The sequence below is a fragment of the Rhinolophus hipposideros genome, assembly GCF_964194185.1.
Source record: "Rhinolophus hipposideros genome assembly, chromosome: 8".
Taxonomy (NCBI): domain Eukaryota; kingdom Metazoa; phylum Chordata; class Mammalia; order Chiroptera; family Rhinolophidae; genus Rhinolophus; species Rhinolophus hipposideros.
In genome coordinates, this window is record NC_138054.1 from 86,990,636 (window position 1) to 87,008,528 (window position 17,893).

The 17,893-nt window shown below is 46.0% G+C and overlaps 1 protein-coding gene across 1 annotated transcript; it reads right to left on the reverse strand.

The window, feature by feature from the left end:
• Nucleotides 1-10,311: 10,311 nt before the first annotated feature.
• On the reverse strand, nt 10,312-17,684 carry LOC308500893 (arylacetamide deacetylase-like 3; the record flags this gene model as incomplete). The annotated part of the gene is made up of 4 exons (XM_081056414.1): nt 10,312-11,086; nt 12,983-13,046; nt 14,532-14,748; nt 17,508-17,684. The coding sequence occupies 4 exons, from the start codon at nt 17,682-17,684 to the stop codon at nt 10,312-10,314; spliced, it is 1,233 nt and encodes a 410-aa protein (XP_080912540.1).
• Nucleotides 17,685-17,893: the final 209 nt, after the last annotated feature.

A 17,893-nucleotide genomic window follows, 5' to 3' on the forward strand; every position in this document is an offset into this window, starting at 1 on the left:
GGTAAGGCTTTGTGTTTCTTGGAATGGCCCGGTTTAAGGTTTCCAAGGTGGGGAGATGTTACGCAGTTGCTGAGTTTGGGGTGCCCTTTTCTCTTCCCAGCCACCCTTCTGAGTGGGGAGTAGATGACACTGCCAACTTCACAGAATACAAGGGCCTTAAGAGTCCACCTCCAGCTTCCAGGGAGAGGTGATATGAGCTTGGATTTCCTACTGTTGACTGTCTCCATGGCGATAGGCTCTGAGTATAAATACTCTCCTTAAGGGGGCAACTGATTCTTCAAGAACAAAAATGACCCCACAAAAGCAAAGCAAATCAACAACCACCACCGTAAAAACCAGGGCCGGAGGGACCTGGTTTCTGTGTGGTTGCATTTGTACAACATCTGCCTTGCCTTTTTACAACTAGAGTTGAGATCACATTCTATACTTAAAGAATAATGATGACATCTGCGTGGAATCACTCATTTAATCCTTACAGCAGCACGATGAAGCAGGTACCATTTTTGTACCCATTTTATAAATGTGGACCCTGAAGCAAAGAGGAAGTAGGTTGCTACCGAAAGCCACTCATGTAGGAGATGTGGGATTTAAATACACTCTCATTCAGGCCTGAACCACTGGGCTCCACTCACTGTCTGTCTGCTCTTTTGCCTAAGGACCTTCCAGGAAGAATCCTATCTTTGTGCTCAAACCGATACAACCTGGTTCATTTGGTGAGCCTTCATTCCTTCATCCCACCGTCGTTACACTGCGACACACTTCACCTCGACACACATGCAGTGCAACCTGACTCGACAGGGCCCCATCCCCACGGAGCTCAGTCAAATGGGATGAAGACCACGATCTGCTTACTCATTAAGCCAAAACAACAAAATCAGGAACCACCTAAGTATCTGTCAACAGAGGGTGGGTTCAGTAAATTGTGGGGCATCCATACCATGAAATGCTCTGTAGCTATTTACAAATGCTGACGTCAGAATATGCCTTTAACACATGGTTAAGTTACAGAAGCAGCAGCCCTGGAGTCTTGCCTGCCACAGACGAACACATTTGATGTCAAGTAGGCAACTCAGAGAAATTATTTTCCAATGGCCTTTAAACAAAACCAGAGGAACTCCAGGAAACTATTTGTTCCATCTTGAAACTAACCGTGGGGCAGGAATGAACGTGGGAGATGTACCACAGAGCAGAGCAAACCTCTGAAAAAAACCATAGTCTGGGCAAACCTGGGGCCAGGAAGAGGGGCCATTCTGCCAGTCAAAGTGCAGGGGAGCCATGTGTTCCGTATAGTTGCATTCTTTAAAACTTTTTATTGTGAAATAGAGCACAAACATGAAAAAGGGCAGTAAAAAGACATGTGCAGATACATGAATTACGATAAAGCAAAACCCCACAAAACCAGCATGTAGGTCAAGAAGTGAAATGTGGCCAGCAACCCGAGGGTGTCCCCACATGCCTCTTCCTACTCCATCCTGACTTCTGTAGCAATCACTGCCTTGTTTTTCTTTATAAGCCTCGCACCAAAGGATGTGTTCCTAAGCATTAATACACAGCTTGGCCTGTTTGTGGGCTTTGTATACATGGAATCCTGTAGCACGTATTTATTTGAGTCTGATTTCTCTTTCAATGTGGTTAATATTTTCAGGGTTCACCCATGTTGCACGAAGCTGTTGTTGCGATGACTGTTTTGTACACAGTACATGTCTCGTGGTGCCCAGATATCACCATTTCTGAAAAGGCATTTAAGTTTTAGGGAGTCAACGAACTCCCGTTGGTGAATACAGGTTTTTCCCAAATGCTAGTTTTAGCTCGAAAGTTCAAAATTTTGTTATTGGTAACAACTACTGTCCATTGTTTTCTTTGAAGTGACAGATGTACTTCATTCATTTTCAAGAAAATATCTAGCAAATGTTCCAATTGGAATAATCATGCTTTGTCTCCCCATCTTACTTTCAAGTAAAAATGGTCTTTCATTAAAAAAAAAAATCCCAGCTAATTTCACCCACAACTCAAAGCATCACACATATGGCGCTCTTTGTCAAGAGAATCACTGGTACTTGGGTGTGCAATAGCAGAGCTTTTCTCGCACCTCCTTCCCATTTCTTCACACAGCACATTAAAAAGACGTCTGATCAAAGGTCAAGATTTAATATAATTAATAACATTTAATTCTCCATCAAGTGCAACTAGCATTGTGCTTATTCTTATTTTACCCCAGGTACATGGCGGTGGAGACGCGACAACCACCATAACTAATGGCACTGCCTTGATTCATGCACAGGCACCAGCAATTTCATCCACCATTGCTCATGCACCATCAGTGCAAATGTCACGCTGTATAAAAGGGCAAATAAGATCTTAGTATTATTGAGAAAATAGTTTTGACCTTGCAGGACCCCTGAAGGCGGTTTGGGGATCCCCAGGGAGCACACTTTGGAAACCTGCTCTCGGGATATATACCTAGGAGCAGAACTGCTGGGTTATAGGGAGTGTCTGTCTTCAACTTTGCTAGATAATGCCAAACTATTTTTCAATGTGTCAATTCACATTTCCTTATCAGTGTATGAGGGTTTGTTTCCATTCCTTCACACCTTCTAGTACTTTTTCATCATCCCAAATAGCAAGTTCAACTCTCCATTCCGACTTCCTCCAGGACCTAGTAACTTCTATTCTTCTACTTTCTCCCTTCTAAGAATTTGCCTGTTCAGGATATCTCATATATGTGGAGTCATACAGCATTTGTCTTTTTGTGTCTGGCTTATTTCACTTAGCCCAATATTTTCATCTGCATCTGCAAACAATAACTCCTTTCAATCCTTATCAGTTTTATTGTCTTTTTGTATTAGCTATGACTCAGTACAACATTGAATAAAAAAGAGTGATCGACTCTTGTCCTTTTCCTGATATTGAAGGGAAAAAGATCAATGTTTCACCGTTAAGCATGATGCTTGCTATAGGTGTTTTTTTGTAGATGCCATTTATTGGGATAAAGAAATTGCCTTCTGTTCTAAATTTGCTGAAAGTTTTTTTATAAATGTTTCAGTTTTTGCATCTATTAAGATAATCACATAGTTTCTCTCATTGAATCCATCAATGTGGTAAATTCTGCAATGTTACACTGATCTTGCATTTCTAGCATAAACCCAACTTGCCATGATATAATCTTTTCCATATATTGCTGGATTCAGTTAGCTAAATATTTTTTAGAAAATTCTTTGCCCCTATAATCCATGAATAAGATTGTCATAGCCTATAATTTTCACTTCCACTGTCCTTGTAGGATTTTATTACAAAGTTAGCCTCGTAGAAAGAAGAACATATCTGCTTTTTATAATCTCTAGGTCAGTTCATATAAGATTAATGTTATTTCTTCCTTGAATATTAAATAAGTCAAGAAGAGCAGATTTTCATTTTGTTTTGTTGGACGGCTTTTTATTCTAGATTCAATACCTTTTATTAACTAATCAGATTTTTTCTTTCCTTTTGTGTCAGTTTGGCCAGTTGTATTTTTCTAAGAATTTATACGTTGCACCAAAATTTTCAATTTTTTGGCATGTGTTATTCATAATGTCTTCTTATTATCTTTTTAAATATCTCTAGAATCTGTCCTGAGGTCCTTTTTATTTCTAGTACTTACTATTTGTGCTTTTTCTTTTGTTTTCTTTCTTGGTCTCACCAGACGTTTATCAATTTTACCAGTCTTTTCAAAGAGCCAAAAAGTAACGTTGTTGATCACCTCTGTTGTGCGATTATTTTACACTTTAGGGATTTTGCCCAAAAGATATTAGAAAGTCTAAAAACATTTTTAAATATTAAGAAAGATAAAAATGCTGTTTTATACTTAATCTTTCAGTCATCTTGGTAAATTTTCCACCATTATGTTTCAAATATTGCTTCTGCATCCTTTCTCCATTTTTCCTGGGAAACTGTTACATATTTGCTATGCTTCTCACTGAGTCCTCATGCCTCTTGTCCCCTTTTCTGTATTTTCTACGTTTTGTCTCTTTGTGCTTGATTCTGAGTAGTTTCTTCTGACTTCTATTCCAGTTCATATAACCTCTCTCAACTATATCTAATGTGAAATTACACCCATCCATTGAGTATTTTATTTGTTTTGTTGCAGTTTTAAGTTCTAAACTTTCTGTTTGATTCACATCTATGAGTATTATATATTATGTCACTTTTTACAGTTCCAAATTTTTAATTTTTTTACCTTCTAAAGTTTCAGGTTACCACTTTTTGCCATCCCAATTTTCAAATTTTGCCTTCCAAATTTTGAAATGTATAGATTCACAGATTATATTTATATATTATATAGAGTTATAGATTATATTTAGAAATATACCTATGTAGAGTTTATCACCTTGGACATAGTGAACAGAGCCATTTTATAGTCTATGGCTCCTTTTTTTTTTTTTTTTTTTTGGTTGTTTCTATGGGTTCCTGTTGCTAGCTCTTCTCACATGCCTGGTATCTGAAAATTTATTTGCAGAAATAATGGAAGGCCTATGATGATATTACCTTCCTCCAGGGATGATTGCCTTTTGCTCTTCCAGTCACCTGTGGACATTAGAAATTGGGGATCACTGCAATCCAATTGAGACATTTTTGGTCACAGTCCTGTGTGCTCAGTGCTATGCTAGAGGAACTATAGCATATTCTGCAAGCCCGCAGGAGAACGATCTAACCTTCTGGGCATAGGGAGGCTTACCAGAGCAGGTGGGGCCTAAAAGGAGACCTGAGTGGTGAATGAATTGACTTCTCCCCTCTTACCCCAGTATGGCCTAGAAAACTTCTTAAAGATGTCCAATCAGGTTGGGGTTATTGCACAGGGAACCGAATGGTGGTGAGTAGTAGGCTTGGAATTCAGACACACTTGGCTTCAACTTCCATTTCTACATTCTACCAAGTTCCTTGGCCAAGTCCATCTTGGTTTCCTAATCTATAAATTGGGAGTCAATATCATGTACTTCATAATATTATGAGAATTCAGTGAAGTGACCCTGGAGGGGTTTAGCCTGTTACTGGAAATGCTTGGAAACTGAACCTTGGGCACTGCCTTATGTGATTCAACTTTGTGCTGCAATTGCAAGACACCTGGCTGCAATGTTGGCACAGTGCTGTCTGGCCAGGGAACAGGGCGGGCTCTGCCAACCCTGTGGAGGAAGGAGCCAGCTTGCCAACTCTGGCACCCTTTCCCCCTTTAGATGGAAGCAAGGGTGTTCGAGGCAACAACCCAAGAAGATTGCAGCCTGCTCAGTTCCTCCACTGATTCTTGTAGAGGTTCATCTGAGTTAAGGAACTTTCCTTTTAAAATGCAGATGAGCCACGCCAACGTGGCTCCACCTGTTATTGTCAAGCCGTCAATTTTCTTTCTGTTTTGGGCATTGGTGGTTATGATTCAACTACTTCCCTCCCAGCGGAGAGCTGCTGGAAGAAAAGGGAAGGAGACAGGCATTTTGGTAGCATCTGTCAACATGTAAAATGTGCTCAGCCAACAGACCCCTTCTCGAATCTATCACAGAGAATCACATACGTGCAAGGGGGCGTGTGCAGAAATGTTCACTACACACTTGTTTGTCTGCAAAACACTGGAAAGAGACCAAATGTGTCCACCCGTAGGTAATGGCAAAGACTGCTAGACGGTCACACCGTGGAATACTACGCAGTAGCTAAAGAGAAAGGGAAAGATAAATGTACATCATTTACTAGGTTAGATTTCTAAGTCATGTCATTGAGTGAAAAAAACCCAAGTGGCACAACATGTACAGAATTATTCTGTTATGTACAAATATATGGCAAAGTCATCCCACAAGATAATACTCTATATTATAATCTGTGGGTACATATCTGTGTGTGTAAAAGCATGGAAACAGGGCTGGCCCTGTGGGTCAGGCGGTTAGAGCTCCGTGCTCCTAACTCCGAAGGCTGGCGGTTCGATTCCCACATGGGCCAATGGGCTCTCAACCACAAGGTTGCCGGTTCCTCAAGTCCCGCAAGGGATGGTGGGCCGTGCCCCCTGCAACTAGCAACGGCGGCTGGACCTGGAGCTGAGCTGCGCCCTCCACAACTAAGACTGAAAGGACAACAAATTGACTTGGAAAAAAGGCCTGGAAGTACACACTGTTCCCCAATAAAGTCCTGTTCCCCTTCCCAATATAATCTTAAAAAAAAAAGCATGAAAACAGGCTTTGAAGGATTAGAAGACCCTCCTCCACCCCCCAAAAAGGCACAGTGGATACAACCAGATAAAGGGGAATAGAGTGGCGGGGGAGTAGACAAAGGGGCATCTAGGCTCATCTCTAGCATTTGAAGGTTTTATTTAAATGGAGAATGTATATGTGTATCGCTTATGTCATTTAAAATTAATTTGTAAAAGGTAGAATGGAAATGGAAATATGTTTGACAGTGCGGCAGCTGTCATATTGTCCAAACATCCCCTGTTCCTCTCTGGGGACGATCATGTTTGTCTGTCCCACCGTCAGGCTTGGCCATTTGACCTGCTCTAGCCAAGGAAAGGTGAGCAGGTACGGTGAACATCATTTTGGAACAGAAGCAGGGGGAGCCAGTGTGTGACCAGCCATATCCTTTTTCCCTCTGCCATAAGACTGGAGATATTTCACGTAGAGGCCTGGATCCCGGAGTAGACAAGTATGGAACAGAACTACAGCCATCCTGGGAGGGCTGAGTAATGTGTAACGTGAGCAAGAAACAGACCTTCGCGCACATAAGCCACTGAGACTCTGGGGCCATTTGTCATTGTATTAGAGCCTAACCTCTACGAGCTTACCCCAGCCCAGGGATAAGAGGAGAGAGCAAGCAGTCATTCTGGGGCAGCGAGTGCAGGGGGAGAGGGAGACAAGGTCTGGGGTCCAACAGGCAGGGAGGTCCTGGCGGGGGGTGCGGAACACCCTGAGGAGAATGCTGACGGAACGGGGGTGAAAAGCGGCAGAGATGAATTTGGCCAATTTTTTGACTTTGCCCTAGGACCTGTCCTCAATTGCCTCCTGACCTAAGAGCAATTTGTGATGGGACACATTGTCCATTAGCAGGTGGCACTTCCCCTAGACTAACTGGGGAATCTTTCTGGGAAGTCCTGAGAATTGATGGAGAAAACACTCCCAGAGTGCCTGGGCTTAAAGCTAAGTGGGTGTCCGTCTCCTCTGAGCCCTATTAGCTGGGCACCTCAGCTGTGACTTCCTGGAGGGATCTACAGTTAGCGGTTCCAAACTCATTCCGACTTAGAGAAAGCCACAGTCAAGTAAGTAAAGGAAACCAGACGGCAAAATACTTGACTCTGCCAACCTGACTTAGACAGTAGCCAATACCTAACTGGATGGGAAATGACTCAACTAAGGTCATGTGGCTGAGTCGTGTGTTTCATTTTAATTCTGAATGATGGGAAAGAAAAGAACTAATGGACCATGGGGTATGACAGAAAAGGGCTGTTGTCAGATCAGGGTTGCAATGCACAGCGCCTGGCCAATCACGTGACCTTGGACAAACCCGTTAATCAGTTGGCCTTGAGCCTGACGAGAAATAGACAGGAAATGAATGTTGTTACTAATGTCTCTGGCCCCAGTTTCCTTATCTGTAAAATGGGCTTAGGAACACCCACTTTGTAGAATTCATGTGAGGGACACATGATTGTGACGGGGGGGCGGGTACTGAAGTTGGTGTCTTGAAGGACGAGTATGTACATATGACCTGCTGACTCACAAGGCACGCGCTGCCCTCACAGAGTCAGCAGTAGCTCCTTCAGCATCTGGGCCCCCCACAAGATTTATTACTTACAAATCCCAGAGACAAGGGGTGAAGGGGTGGAGAGGACCAGGGGAAGGGCTGTCCTCTATCCCAGGTCACGAGTGAGCAGGAGATAGAGAGCAGGGTAGCAAGCACCTATGACTTATAAGGCGGTTGGGGCAAAGGTCACCAGCTTCACAGACTCAACTCTAAGTGATTACTTAAGAAGGGGACCCAGGAAAAACCACGCAGGAAACTGTGGCGGGAATCCTGAGCTCAGGTTCTTACCTAAATACCCAGACTAGGTGGGAGCATGGCTGTCTGGCTATAAAATGCCTGGGCAGCAACTCAAAATCGATGTTGTCTCTTCCCAATGAGGTGGCAATTTTAAACAGCCCAGGACAGTCTCGCATGTAGTTGATGCTCGTGAACATTCATTTCTATCCCTTATCCTTTCCCTGAACCTCATGCATGGGTAACAGGAAAGACAGTAATAGTGCAGTAAAGTAGAAGAGTAGAACATTTGGTCCCAAATCAACCCAAGCAGCCCTTGGTGGTGAAAGTGCTTTATCTCCCCCTGATCTACAGTATAAAGCAGCTTTGGAAACGAGTCCACCTAGAACGTGCCTCCAGCCCCTAAAGTATAACCCACTCATCTCCACTGGGCAGTCCTCCAGAGGCTCACCCGCTTTTCGGCACCCCACTGTAAAGAGTCATCCACCCAACTTTCCGGAAAGGAGGTCAACTCATGTCTCTCCACCCATCTCCAGAGGCAGGGGTGAAACAGAGGTCACACTCCGGGAGAGAGAAGTCAACCCAGACTCAACTCAGACGCCTGTCTCAGAAGGGCATTCCTAATGCTCCCCAACAGCTGCGTGGCCACCAAATTATATTCTTTCAGTGAGTGGTTCACATTTCTCCAAACAGCTACTTGCTGGTCTGCCTGTTGTGCATGGATTGAGATGCCATTCAGGGGGTTTCTCTGCTCCGTGTGTCGGCACAAACATTCAACTGAAAGCAAGTTAAAGGCGTGTGCAGGGTCCTTGTACGGTAAGCTGGGACCTGGGTCTATAAAAGCCACTGGCCAACCAGGAGCAGAGCCTCCTGAAGAGCAGGCAGCGCCAGCATGGGAGCTTGGGCCATCCCTTTACAGGAATTTTTATTCCTAACGTGCATGTAGTCAACTTGTCCCGTGGTCCTTGGCGTCTTACCACTTCCAAGCACCTTGGCTCGGTGTTCAGTTTAGCTTCTGTGGTAGATTAAGTGTTGGTGGCAGGAAAGTGCCCCTCCCTCCGCCGGGCTTAGTTCAAGCACCAGGTGGAGTTGACCCCACTCTCCACTCCAAGGATGACATGGGTCTTGCAACTGGTCAGTCAGAACATTTTATTCCCTTGGTTGTGGCAACTGGGTACACCATTCAGAAAGCGCAGAATGCCATCGAGACAATACAATTTCTGCTGGGAATGAGGCAAGTTCATAATAATGGACTTGACTCTGGGAGCATATAAGCATGGAGCAGCTCAGGGGTACCATATGGAAAGGGGAAGGTGAATTAAATAGAGAAAAGCATAGAATAGAAGGAAGAAGAGAAGGTAGCTGGTGGCATTGTTTCAGTTCCGCATCAAACCATGCCTGGTTTATCCCCAGAATTCATCGCTACATTATCTAATACATCCTGTCTCTGATTTCGGTCGATTTGGGTTGGCTCTGGGTCCTAAAACAGAAATAGCCCTCGTTAACACATCTTCAGTCCCTTTGGCCCTCCCTCAGTTTCTCACTATGACTGAGTTTGGTCAGACGCAATCTCTCTGGGTCTCCTACTCAGGACACAGCTTCCCTCCTACCTCCTCCCTTCTGACACTGACAGCGTCACTTCTGGGCCCTTGGAAGCCTGACTTTCACGCCCTGAGCTCCGGAGCTCCCCCAATCCGGTGACTCTGGGCTGTCTTTATCTGCCACTGAGTGCCAACCACCACGGAAAACCTACCCATGCTATCCTAACTCTTCCCGCCCAGGCAGTTGAGACTCTGAACCCAGAGACAGAGGAACAGTAGAAAGCGTCATTGTGTACACAGAGGAGAATAGAACCAGTTTTTCCACCTCCATACAGCAGTCTAGAACATCAGGGCCCACACTCTGAGCCAGATAGGAAAAGGCCCAGGAGATTGCACATGCTGCCCCTGGGTTATTCCAAGGCCAGTCATGGGGACAGTCCTGTCACCCAAGCCTGGGTCAGGCGGGGCAGACCGAAGTCTCCCTCAGGGAGGCCACGGGCAACCCTTACACTCTCACTCACTTTTGCAAATAGCCACTGAAGACTCTCAGCTCAAAATTTCCCCACAGTGAACATGGACAGACAGCCCCACCTTCCCCCAAACCTGTCTCTCCCTTCAGACATCACAAACATGCGTCCTCCGATTCTAGAACCTGGAGCAAGAAGGAGAACAGCGACCTCAATAACCCTCCCTAGGCCCACTCAGCATCACCTACATCAGGAAGAGAGCCCCAGTGGGAATGGGCTCTTGGCAGGACCCACGCCCTCATAGCTCTAGCAGTAAAAAGAGATGCTCACAGTCCCTTTAGGAAATGGACCATGGCATTCAGAATCCTTGTGGAGCAGGGGAATTGAAAGCATCCCATATCGAGGGTGTTCAGCACACCGTGAAAACCGTCCTCCATGTGGTGCCAAGTCACTGAGACTCCCAGGTCCTCCAGTCTCTTCTTGTACAATAGCGAATGGTCCCGCAGAATGTCATACTCACAGCTCACAATGCAAGCTTCCGGGAGCCGAGATATCACTTCATCTTCTGCAATCAGGGGCGAGCTCATCAAATCCAAAATGTGGTCTGTCTCCAGATAGGCACCCTCGTTCAGGGGCGCAGGGGACTCCTGCCGGTAGGCTTCCTTCTGAAACCTCTCCGGGATGTTTTCTGAGCCCAACCACTTTCTATACTTTTCCCAGACTTTGGCAGGCAAATGGGCACGTTCCACGACGGCGCTTTTCCAGGAGGGATTGATGTCCAAGTAACAAAACCAACAGTAATAGATAAAATCGTGAGTGAGCAGCGGGACATTCTTGTTCTCCTGAAAAGAAGGGAGTGTGAGATCCATGAGTTCGATGACAGTGTAGAGAAGGATGTGAGCACGGATCTTAGGGAGATCTGGCTTGTCCATTAGTTTTTGGCAAACTATTGCTGCAATTCCCCCTCCTGCGCTGTCACCGCAGACCACAACCCGGGCTGGATCCACCCCGAAGGTATCCAGAGACTTCAGGAAGTGGATGGTGGCCGCGATACAGTCTCTTACCGGAATCGGAAACTTACTCTGTGGAGCCATGCGATACCTGAAAAGAAATCAAGGGACACAGTTTACACTCATCACCGTAGCAGAGCCCAAAACACCTGTATCTAGCATCTCTGAGCCCAAATTTCTTCCATTAACTTCTCTTTCTGAAGCCTGAGCAGGTGAAATTAAGGTATGCGGCTTACATGAACTGATAGAACAAAAGCCCTCAGTGCTGGCATATGGGATCAGTAAGTGTTAGTTGCCATTTCCTCTGTCTCAACACCAATTTGGGGGACAGGCTGTGACCACAAGAAACCTGTCATTCACCTGTTGGACAACAACTTCACTCTCAACCAAAAACTTAGCCCTGATGGCGCCTCCCTGATTCACACCTGTTGTGTTTTTTTTTATTCTTTCAAGAGCAACCTCAGGCTGGCCTGGGTTTAGATTCTAATTAACCCGGTCACGCTCGCAGGTTTTCTGGGGGGGGATCTGGAAGACTAAAATGCCACCAGGGGCTAGCAAATCGCAGACGGGCTGCCTCCAGACCGGCCAGCTGCCCTTGAGCCCATGGCTCTATGCTCAGGTTGCTGCCATGAAGGTTCACCAGCCCGGCATTATTAGGCCTTCCCGTTTTTTTCAAGAGATTCCAGAAATCCAGGTTTGATGAGAAAACTCGCTATTTTAAACGCTGGCCTCAAATAAAAAGAAGGAAGGAAGGAAGGAAGGAAGGAAGGAAGGAAGGAAGGAAGGAAGGAAGGAAGGAAGGAAGGAAGGAAGGAAGGAAGGAAGGAAGTGAGGAAAAAAGAAAGAAAGAAAGAGAAAGAGAGGGAGGGAGGGAGGGAGGGAGGGAAGGAGAGAGAGAGAGAGAAAGAAAAAGAAAGAAAGAAGAAAGTACCAGATCAACAAACCTGCCAACCATTTCCATTCTGATGCCCTCTGTGCTTAGCTATCTGGGAGAGCAATGCTTTCAGCTCCTAAACCCTGTCTACTTTGGATCATAAAATAACCTTCTTGCAGAGGTTTGCTAGTGTGGCCTACTCAGGACCTCTTGGTTCAGCACAACCAGAACGGGAAGGCATCTAGCGGCCAACAAGACTTCCACCCCACGCAGAATGGTTTTGGAGCCGAGAATCGTAAAGTGAGGGACTTCTCCTGGTCTCTCTGCCTCATCCAGGGCTGACTTCTGTATTTCTTCACTCTGCTCAACTAGCTGTGCCACAAGAAAGCTGGGGGATGTATCCCCACCAAGAGGCTGGCGATTGGTATTTCTTTATGGCTTGTGCACTTAAACGAAACTGCAGGAAATGCTTCATCAGGAGGACCCGCCATGCCCCAGTGTGACAATGTGTCAGGCAGCAGGGCAGAGGCACAAGCCCACACCTCTACAGTGACCACTCGTTGTAGGTGTCCAGTTTGTCTGACGTGGAGGCTCTGCGAGGGGCTGTCCCAGGTCTCTCCTACTCTGTGTCCCCAAGCCCAGCCCTCTTGGAGGTGCCAGGTTGGGTGGGTGACTCTCTGAGACGCGTTAGGAGAGAGAGTGGCCTTTGCATTTTTCTCACTTCCTTCGGTGAATCTCACCTGGGTGGACTCCCTCTCGGGAACACTTGGAAATGTGCCCTGGTGACAGTGCAGGGCACTGTGGGCATTTAGTGGAGGGAGTGTCTGGAACGTGCAGGGCGTTGGCTGTGAAGCCTGGCACCTGAGCTGCTTACCTAAGCCCACTCCCCACCCAGCTTCCAAGTGATGCCACGCACAGAACGGCCCGTTGAAACATCCCCACGGGCCACCCTCAGGAAGGAGTGCCGTCCTCAGCCTCTCTGTCTTCCCCTCTGCCTTCCTCTCCTCCTCGCTGGTTCCCCTGCTCTTCCGGAGTTCCCACCTCACATCTCATCCCATCCCTCCAGGTCACAGCCTGCTTTCCCAGCCTTTCCCACCCTCCCCATTTACTCACCCAACTGACAGAACCACTGAGTCACTCTCCTTGGACAAACGACAGCATATTTTATGGTGGGTTTCTAGAAAATAAAGGTTTTCAAATTCACTAGGAAGGCTAATGGTCTAGCCAAGCCAAGCCATCACCATCAGCTGCCCCCTTCTCAATGACAACCACCACAGACAGAGGGCTTAGAGTACGACTATCCATTCACAATTTCTGAGCAGCTCTTTGGCCAGACAGCAGAGTGGTTCCGTGTGTGAGCTGTGGGATCAGACCCGAGTTCTAATCGTGGCTTTGCTTCCTTTTAGCTTGAGCTGAAGTAGAGCAGGGGCAAGTCCCTTCACTCCCTGAGGCTTGATTTCCTCATCTGTAAAATGGCAATCATGATAATAATAGGGCTGGTGGGAGTTTCAATGAGGTAATGCACATTAAGAGCTTTCATGTGTAAAAAGAGGCCTGCCACGTAAATGCTAATATTAATAAAAATCAATTCACAGATATTGTCTGTTATAATTGATTTTGCAGCCCGTATCAAGACCCTGGTTACATTAAATCCCCTATTCTCAAAGGCTTCTACTGTAATGGATCCTGGCATTGCACAGATTAAAAAGCATTATAAAGGTGATTTTCCCCTAATTCCTGGAGGGGGAAGGGAAGTAAGATAATAAAATTGCCTCAATTTTTTGTTTTCTCTCTCATTCATTTTCCTCAAATCTTTGGTCCTCAGTCTCTACCAGAATTAGTCTCAAGCAATACCTGATGTGAAACAAAATGATGTGTTTTCATTTAAAAAAAAAATCCTTATTTCCAACGAAGTAGCAGTGGTGGTCTCACATCACGGTCAATGTACTAATGCCACTAAGTCATATACTTCCGAACAGTGAATGTTATGTTGCGTGAATTGCCTCTGCACTCAGGTATCCCCGCTTTTCGAAAGTTTGCTTTAGGCCTCTTTGCTTTTCCGAGACCTCTACAGTAGTGCCAGTTTTCACAAACCAAAAGAAACAGAAGAGGATTTCACTTTTAGAAAAAGAAGGTGAAAAGCAAAAATAGCCTCCCTACTCACCTGACCTAGCCCCCAATGACTTCTACTAAAAGTAGACATTTTGATGACATTCAGGACATGAAGGGTAATATGACGACAGCTCTGATGGCCATTCCAGAAAAGAGTTCCAAAATTGCTTTGAAGGGAGGACTAGGCGCTGGCATCGGTGCACAGCTTCCCAAGGGGAGTACTTAGAGGGTGACCTTAGTGATATTCAGCAGTGAGGTATGTGGCACTGTTTCTAGGATGAGTTCGTGACCCCAATTGTCAGACCTCATACCTTCTATGTGTACATATAGATATATTCCATATCTCTCCTTATTTCCAGAGAAAGATCAATACATCCCATATCTTTGCCACCTGAATGATCTGGGGCCCACGAACTGGTGCTCCCTGGTCATAACAGCAGCTTTTAACCCCAGGAAGATGGCAGGAGTGCTGCCTCCTGCTGGAAGGACGGTGCCCACCGCCCAGCTCTGAGGGGTTGCAGCGCGGCCAGGTCTGGGGAAGAACTCTTACTCAAGCTCCCTATGATGCCCCCACCGCCGTGGTACAGCACAACGCCCGGCCTGAGGGTGCAGGAGGACGCCTTGGGCTGGTACAGTTTCACCGGGATAGTCCCGAAGCGAAGGTCCGTGACCATGACATCCGGATGCTCCTTTAGCGGCAGCAGGTCGTGCATGAAACGGACAAATCCGGGCATAGAACAGATGCCCAGTTTCTCAAAAATCTTCCCCTGTTGGTGAGAGAAGAGGAAACGCAGTGAGAAGGATTTTATTGTGTCCCAGGTGGTGTCCTGCAGGAGTACGGCTGCCACACGTACCGTCTGCAGAGTGACGGAGGGCAGATTGGACCACAGCCCGGCCGACCCTCTCTGTGTCCCCATCACACCCGCAGAAGATCCCAGACCCCCGCTGCCCCAGCACCCACCCCTCTCAAATCATTCTCCCTGGACCCCATATACCCCAGTCCTATAAACCAGGCTTCTGGCCACCCCTCGAGGGTCCCTCTACCTGGGATGTCCCCATCCCCTGAGGACCCTGTTCCAGCTCGGCCGGGACATGACCGAGAAAGGCCCTCCTGGACCCCCCTAGCCAATGTGGCTCTCCCAGCGTTTGTTGCTATTTTTAAGATGTGATAAGTGCATTGTGGTTATGTTTTTTAAAGGCAGGGGGTTTTTATCTTTTAGAGATACCCACTGATATATTTTTGGATAAAATAATACAATGTCTTGGATCTGCTTTATAAGAAAAGGGAACGTCACAGACAATAGTTTAGTAGTTACCAGAGGGTAAGGGGGTTGGGGAGTGGGAGATGAGGGTAAAGGGGATCAAATATATGGTGATGGAAGGAGAACTGACTCTGGGTGGTGAACACACAATGGGATTTATAGATGATGTAATATAGAATTATACACCTGAAATCTATGTAATTTCACTAACAATTGTCACCCCAATAAATTTAAAAAAAAATTTAAAAAAATTAAAAAAAAAAAAGAAAAGGGAATGTGAGACAAGGTGGGGGTAGAGTTGAACCGAGATTGGCCAGGAATACATAATCATGAACGCAATGGGGTGTGGATATGGGGCTTCTTTCCAGTCTTCTGTCTCCTTTCGTGAATGCCTGAAGTCTGCATAATAAAAAATAAAAATGAACAAGCAAAGTGGGCTCTCCCCTGGCCACTCTCTTTCCAGTGTTTCTTAACCCTTTCCTGTGCCCACGCCATTTGGCTTTTAGTGAAATCTGGGGACCTTGTTGCAGAGTGTTTTTGTATATACAGGGATGTGGGATTACAAAGGAAGGCCGTTTTATTTAAATATAGTTATCAAAATATTGAAGTAAACGTGTAATGTAATATTGCATGTGCTTCCTTATTCGCATACTAAAGCGGGATTTAGTGCCTGGTCTAATACTGTTGTAATCTCAAAGGAAAGAGGTGCACGCGTGATTTTTCACAATATCTGTAACAGCTGTTAATATGCTCAGGGAATATGTGATTCCTCTTGGTGACAAACTTGCAGCTTCTCTTGTCACAGCTATGGTTTGTCACCCTCCTTTATAATGGAAGGAAATACTACATTTTCATTAATGGTTAGTGAAAACGGGGTGATTCTTACCCCATCCAAATTCATGGACCTCTTGCCTTCTTTCTGTCACCCTTGGAAGTTCGGGGAACCCATTAGGAAGCCGACATCCTTGTCTTACTTTCCTCATAGAATGTGCCACTCTGTGAATCATTTTGCTTGTGTGCTGCTCTCCCCCTATCTCACCCCCCCCCCCGCCCCACTCTTCCCTACTCCCACCAAGCTCCCTGCAGGCAGGCTCTATCTGGGACTTTGTTCCTCTCGCCCATCACTGATCCTCAGAGCTAGCGCTGATGGATGACACGCAGTAGTTGCACAACACATCTTTGTAGAAAGAACAAATCAACGCGTAGGAACAAGGCTAATATTTAGGGAGCTCTTACTCTGTGCCGGAATGGGAATACACATTCCAGATGGCTCAATTCACTGCGTCTCCATAAAGTGCTATGGAGTCAGGACTATTTTATCCCCTGGTTTTGCAGATGAGGACACCAGGTCCCTGTGTTTGAGGAGCCTGACTAGAGACTATGAGAGTCGAGGCCACAAAAGGCACAGGACGGAATCGTGGCCTCCCGCAAAAGCTGGCCCTGCAGGGAAGAAACCTTTGGCCCCTGGGTTCTTCTCCATCCAGAGCTTCCCAAGAGAATAGGAGCTTGGAATCGCTTTTCGTTATGTAAGATACTTAAGAAACATATTTTCTATATTCAGTTTCCATCAGCCCTCTGGAACAGCACAGCAAATCCTATTGTCAACCATGACACGATTCTCTCCGTGATCTCTCTACAAGCATTTTATACAAAAGTAATTGCGGTTTTTGCAATTATTTTTAATCTTTTCAACCACAATTACTTTTGAACCAACCTAATACATTACACACACCAAGACTGACAAGCAGAATTTGACTGATGACATAAACATTTTCCCATCTCTCCAAAACAATGGTATATATTTTAAGTCACATTCTGTAACATCGCTCATCTGCACTAATTTACTAATTTGCTGATGGGTCCATCTCTTTTGTCGTTGGCCGGTTCTAGCTGGCAGGTAGGAAGTAACAGGGGCCCAAAGATTCAGAACAATTCATTCCGAGCTCCGCACTGCACAGGGTGGTGAGTGCGGTAAAACAGTGAGAACGCAGGCAGGGCCAAAGAAAGGGTGGGAGGTAGGCCTTCTATTTCTCTAAGTGAGAAAGTGAATCATTCTTTGAATTTTGTGGCCAGCGGCCCATTCAGCTTGAGAATCCCTGGGAAGAAGTCACTGTTCACCTAATAGAAATGATTCAGGTTTGACAATATACGGTCAGCCTCTACCGCCATGATATTAGTGTCAATTCAGCTAGAAGCTTCTGGTATGTTTTCCCACTCTGTCCTTAACCCTCACAACAAGGCGACAAAAGAAACATAACACTCACCCATGCCACCAACAGCAGGAAGATGCAGTGGATAAGCCGCAGTTTCTTGGGGTGGCTGATACCTGCAGGGATGTCCACAGTGGTGAAATGGGTGTAGATTACCCACAGCCCAACCCCCACGAAGGACACACAGGAGAACACGCAGGCTGCCACAAGGAGCGCCAGGAGAAGCCCCATCATGCTGTTTCCACCACAGACGAGGCTGAGGAGAGGCTGTGCTCAGCCCAGGACACTCCTGAGCCAGCAGACCGCGTACACTTATATCACAACCTGCCTTCCCCACCTCCTCAGCTCCCGCAACCATTGACCCTGCCCAGGTGAGTCACAGACTCACGTGAAGAGGTGATTCTAACAGAGCCCCCAAAAAGGAGAAAATGGCTCATGCC